General features: G+C 36.4%; 1 protein-coding gene across 1 annotated transcript; it reads right to left on the bottom strand.

Moving 5' to 3' along the window:
* Positions 1-1,144: 1,144 nt before the first annotated feature.
* On the bottom strand, positions 1,145-2,011 carry LOC131974942 (collagen alpha-1(VIII) chain-like). Its single transcript, XM_059337452.1, has 3 exons — positions 1,870-2,011; positions 1,519-1,650; positions 1,145-1,419 (listed from the first exon to the last, which is right to left on the bottom strand). Exons 1-3 carry the CDS (start codon positions 2,009-2,011, stop codon positions 1,145-1,147), a joined length of 549 nt encoding a protein of 182 aa, XP_059193435.1.
* Positions 2,012-5,914: the final 3,903 nt, after the last annotated feature.

Here is a 5,914-nt window from a genome sequence, read left to right as displayed (position 1 = left end):
GAGGCATCCTATAACTGTTAGAGATAACATCCCTACATTAATAGTGCCCCGTGCCAAGTATTTTTATCTTTATAAGAGGCATTCTAAAATCTCTACAAAGTGCATGATGAATTAATTAATTTACAGAATGAATAAATGAATGTTAAAATAAATATAGAAATTATATATAAAATAATAAATACATGTTGAACTAAATAAGTGACAGAATTAATAAATACTTGTTGAAATAAATCCAACCATACATCTGTAAATAAAAGAACCAATACATTTAATTAAATAAAATTTAATTCTGACCAAAATAAATACAAAATAAATCGATAAATCAAAGAAACATACTGAATTAAATGAATGGTAATTAAATAAATGTTGAATTAAATACAGAAACAAACCTGTAAGTAGAAGAGTAAAAAAACAAACAAACAAAACAATAAAAAAAGGCCACAGGTAGAGTTTTGGTGATATATTTATTTGTTAATTCACATGTCCACGATTAATGTTTGTCTTTATGCATATGGATAGAGATGAAAAAATCTGAATATTTAATTTGTATAGATATTGTTGCATTGCGCTTTCATCCAGAGAAGATTATTACAGATTAATCACAACAGTGATTCAACATAAACATATTACATTTCAGATCTATTAACCCTCTTAAACCCCACAAGCCTGCATGGGTAAAAAAATCACTTAAAATACACTGTTTGTTGTAGACAGAAGCTAAAGTTTCAGACAGTCCCCTGATTGAATCATAGTTTATCAAAATTAATGTTAGAAATAATAACCAAAATGAAGCTTAAATTTGTGATAAATCACTTTTTTCTACATGTCTCATTTAAAACATGTCCAACATTCGTGACACTTGTCAGCACTTGAAAAAGTGTTTGTATATAGATTTAATTATATTACAATTTAATTTTGTAAATTTTATTTCTAAATTTATGTCATTCTAACTGTGTTATTCTGCACAAAGACATGTTTGAGTTGTTCCCACTTCTAACCATGATTGTGCTGATTACACAGAGCTGCAGGACTTTTAGATTTACATCCTGGAGTGTAAAACAAGAACACAGAGAGTAAAATGTAAAAAAGAGCAAAAAACAGCCTGAAATGGTTAAAGTGCAGACAAACAGGAAGTGTTTCTGTCTCACATGAGGAAAAGCAGATGACCGCTGAACGTGGTGTGGTGATTCCAATTGTCGTACACCTTCGTATGAGGCCACAGGCGCACAACTACGGTGTCTCCGACCTCCAGGAGCACCGTGGCGCTGTTGGACGCCGTCCCAAAATGGGCCGTCTGCTTCTCGTACGCCAGGAAGATGGGCGTTGAGTTCTTGACGAGCAAGCCACCAGCAGTGTAGCCATGTGCGCCGACGTGCCACTCAAAGTGGTACGCTCCCTTCACCGGTGCGGTGAAAACACCTGTCAGATTTGTAAATGTTGCTTTGAATCATCTCACAAACAGGCTGACATCATCTGCATATAATCAGAGTTTAGGGGTAAATTTCAGAGTGGAGGTACCTGTGTGTTTGTTGTAGCCATCTCCGATGTTGGTCAGGACGTGTTTGAAGATCAGCGTGGTTAAGACGGGAAACGGTCCCTGAGTCTCTGAGCCTGAAGGCAACAGAGAGACGGAGAACGCCACCTGTGTGCCTGACAAAGACAACAGCAAGGCCCAGGAAAATATCAGAATTATCCTGTTTTCAAGAAGTTTCCATGTTAAATTTTTCTACTGAAGCGATGACAGTCGATACCTTGAAGCTGTTTTTAAGCTTGGATGATCTCGTCTCATGTCAATCTCAGACCCCACAATGTAATCGAATCCAATCAAAAGTAAATATAATATGTCATTGTGATGATACTAAACCATACCTTTAAGTAAGGCGATCTCCTCCTTCAACTCTCTCAGAGCATCGTAGATATTTGGTGGAGGAGACTCAGATGCCGATGTACTTTTAAGCATGGGGCATGCGGCAAGCAGCAGCAGCAGCAGGAAACTCTCAGTGACCTTCATCCTCACGCTCCCCGTTAAACTGAGTCGCCTGTCAACCTGCGGCAGCTTTATACAGAGAGGACTGAAGGAAACACACAGCTGCAGAATGTTTTGTCATTCCTGTAATAACACAAAACTTATTGCACGATTCAGTGTGTTGACAGCAGAATGAAGAACGCATATGGAAACCACAAAACTGAAGTTCTGGCACTGAGAACGGTTCCCATCGCAGACACACAATAGTTAGTTTGTCTTGTGGTTTTGGAGAACCTTTGAAGAAAAGTTCAGCCGGTTTTAAAACCAGTTTTACAGAAGTTATTAATAACTTCACACTTGGCACGTCAGTTTGTTTATGCTCAGACGCGGATAAAGAGGATGCCTCTTTTATGAATAAATGATTCCTCGCACAGGGCGTGTAAATGAAAGGATGTTGTCATAAATGCTATCCCTCCCATAAGGATATCAAATATGTAAGGAGGAACCTGAGTGACACTTCAAAAGTGTGGTGAGATGTCCATCAGTGGCTTCTTTTAAATCTCTTCTAAAAACTCACTTTTATCGATTGGCCTTCTCTTAATGTCCTTTTATTATCGTTGTATGATTACCTTGTTGTGAATGGTGGTGTAACATTTTATTTTTTAAGTCCAATGTAATTTCTTCTCCTGGTTTTATTTTGTTGTTGTCAGTTTATTGTATTTGATATGTTTTATTTCTGTTGTACAGCACCTTGTAACTCATTTTTGAAAGGTGCTATGTCAATAAAGTTATTATTATTATTATCACAATAATTAATAAATATCATAAATAATTATTAGTTATAATAAATTATACGACTTAATTTACTCTAAGTCATAGCTCGTTGCGGCACCATCTGTAAAACAGAAAAATATAGCTAATTCACCTAAATCAGTCTTAGAAATTTACTTAACTATCAATTTGTAACACTGATTACAGTTTTTTTCAGTCGCTAACAAGCGCTGACCCATACTTCAGATACTTTTTCTAAACTCTTCACACAGACTCACACCTACAAGACACAATTGACCAAATGGATAATTTTCTTATCAAAAACACATTTTGTTAAATATATACTAACTCTTCATTTCAAAATAGAACACATTTTTCACGCACACACTAACTTTACCAAAACACTGGAGTTCTGACACAAAATGAAATTGTTCTGCAAAGAATAACACTTGTTTTCACTTCACAAGGTACATGCAGTCAATCAAAGTACACCAGGTTTCAAAATACTGGCTGTTGTTGACATTACAAAAAGTGCATAGACTTTTATGTTTCAGTTTTACAGGTATTTGCATGCAAAACATGCAATCCACGGTTTTTACACTAAATTTCTTGGGGTTGGGAACTGTATGTCCACATGTAATGTTCACATTTAAAAGCATTCCAGTAAAAAGCAAATCGGTTTGTTTTTTCCTTTACTGTTTAGGAGGTACACTAGAAATAACATGAGACGAGAGGAGCGAAGCAGGGAAAAACACAGTGGGAGGGAGAGAGAAAAAGATGCGACCGCCTCCGTTGAGAGCCAAACAAGAAAAGAAAGTGAGTGAGTGAGTGAGTGAGTGAGTGAGTGAGAGTGAGTTTGAGTGTGAGTGTGAGTGTGAGTGAGTGAGTGAGTGAGTGCTAAAAATATGTGTATTTTTATTTGTTTTATTTCTATGGTATAATTACTTTTTTTATGATTTCTTTTTACATTTTTATACATTGAATTTAAAGTGTGACTGGAAAGAAATAGAAACAGAAAGTTTTCCTAATTTTACATTCAGTGATATGATGATAAGTTTTTGTATTTTTACATAAAATGCACTGTAATTTAACATTCAAGATCATTAAGAAATTAAATAATACTATTAAAAATATATTAAATTTCCCATTATATTTATTTACAGATTTCAACTTCCAATTTAATAATAATTGGATATTAATATTATTATTTGTAATGAAAGTAGTTTACTTTTTTTTTATGGCATTTGCAGTTAATGCAGAGAAAACAACAAACCTGTAAAATATATATATATAAATATATATATTCTCAATATTTCAGGATTTTACTTACGTCACTGTTGAAATAGGAGACACACATTTTAACATTAAAATTAAAGTTTTACTGTTAAAAAAAAAAAAAAAAAAACTGAAAAAGTTACTTTAATTGTATATGATTTGTGTTTTCTGTATTTTGTTTTGTATAATAATTAAAACATTTTTAAATAAAATTGAATATGTTATTTTACAGACAAGTGTACAAGTACACTTGAATATCAAACCAACCAACCATCCAACCAACCAACCAACCCCCCAACCAACCAACCAACCAACCAACCACCAAACCAAACAACCAACCACCAAACAACCAACCACCAAACCAACCAACCATCCAACAAACCAACCAACCAACCAACCAACCAACCAACCAACCAACCAACCAACCAACCAACCAACCAACCCCCCAACCAACCAACCAACCACCAAACCAAACAACCAACCACCAAACCAAACAACCAACCACCAAACCAACCAACCAACCAACCACCAAACCAACCAACCAACCAACCACCAAACCAACCAACCAACCAACCAACCACCAAACCAACTAACCAACCAACCAACCAACCACCAAACCAAACAACCAACCACCAAACCAACCAACCAACCAACCACCAAACCAACCACCAAACCAACCAACCACCGAACCAACCACCAAACCAACCAACCAACCAACCACCAAACCAACCAACCAACCAACCAACCAACCAACCACCAAGCCAACCAACCAAACCAACCACCAAACCAACCAACCAACCAACCAACCAACCAGTGTTTTCTTAACTGTTTTAATGTCACATGCCTCTCTCACAAGGCTGATGCAATTTTATCAAGTATAAATCTTCTCTAACCAGTCCAGCCTGCGGAGCCTGCAGCATAGTTTCTCTCTTCAATATCTGCCTGATGTTAAAGATGTTAAATCGTGATGCAGCTGTGTCAGATTTGACTCATGGTGCCCGCTGTTTCTGTGGTTTTGCACGATAGGAAAAAGTTTTTGTTGTTTGATATTTTGGAGTGAAGGAACCTCAGAGTGTCCTTGTGATGAACAAGAGGAGCATTTGTTTCCTGTTGGAGGTTAAAAACACTTGTTACCTTTTATGTGAATGTGAGCAGCCTGAAGAGACAGACTGCAGACTGTGTCCTTGCTGCAGCTGATCTCAGCTCAGACTGTCTCTCAGGACTCTGCTGCCATCTCGTGGTACAATGTCACATCTGCTGACATGACGGTTTCTTTCCATCTTTTATACTTGTGAGGAAGCATCAACTCCCTCACTTGTATCAAATGGTTAGATGATAAATTTAGGAATACAAATGATTTACTTTGCATAAAGCTCAGTTAAGTGAAAGCCATAACCTGTCCTTTGAGTCCTTTGTGGAGGCCATCTTGTGCTGGTGCTTAAAGAGGAAGCACGCCACAGTTGCAGCCCTTTTATCATGTATGTGAGTAGGTGGGTACTTGCATCTGATTGGTCAAAGGATGTGTAATGAAAATGACAGCTTATTAAGATAAATCTTGAATAATAAAGAAATGTTTCACTTAATTTGAATGTATAACATTAATGATCACATATTGAATAGATTAAATGGGGTTTGTTGGTGTGAGCAAGCTAAGAATAACTATGTATATTTGTGTTTCACCTTGTCACCTCTCATGTTATAGTGCTGACCTGATAGGCCAGTTTGAACTGGCAAGGCGGGCTCTCATACTACATATATGAGTGACATGACAGAGGCAGAGGCTGATAGAGGGAGAGTGTGTCTGAACTGTTTGAGCTGTGACCAGTTTTTTTTTTAAATTATATTTTATTTGGTCTTTTTTGAGACTGAAAATAAATGTCTGAGTCATTTTTCAGCATAACT

This window comes from Centropristis striata, chromosome 7, assembly GCF_030273125.1.
Source record: "Centropristis striata isolate RG_2023a ecotype Rhode Island chromosome 7, C.striata_1.0, whole genome shotgun sequence".
Classification (NCBI taxonomy): domain Eukaryota; kingdom Metazoa; phylum Chordata; class Actinopteri; order Perciformes; family Serranidae; genus Centropristis; species Centropristis striata.
The sequence above is the reverse complement of the archived record's forward strand: the minus strand, read 5'-3'. Positions and strand labels throughout refer to the sequence as shown.

Coding starts and splice junctions, on each gene's coding strand:
- LOC131974942 (XM_059337452.1), bottom strand. CDS start 2,011: ATGAAGGTCACTGAGAGTTTCCTGCTGCTGCTGCTGCTTGCCGCATGC. Junction 1,651..1,869: donor GGAGATCGCCTTACTTAAAG/GTATGGTTTAGT, acceptor TGTCTTTGTCAG/GCACACAGGTGGCGTTCTCC. Junction 1,420..1,518: donor TGGCTACAACAAACACACAG/GTACCTCCACTC, acceptor CAAATCTGACAG/GTGTTTTCACCGCACCGGTG.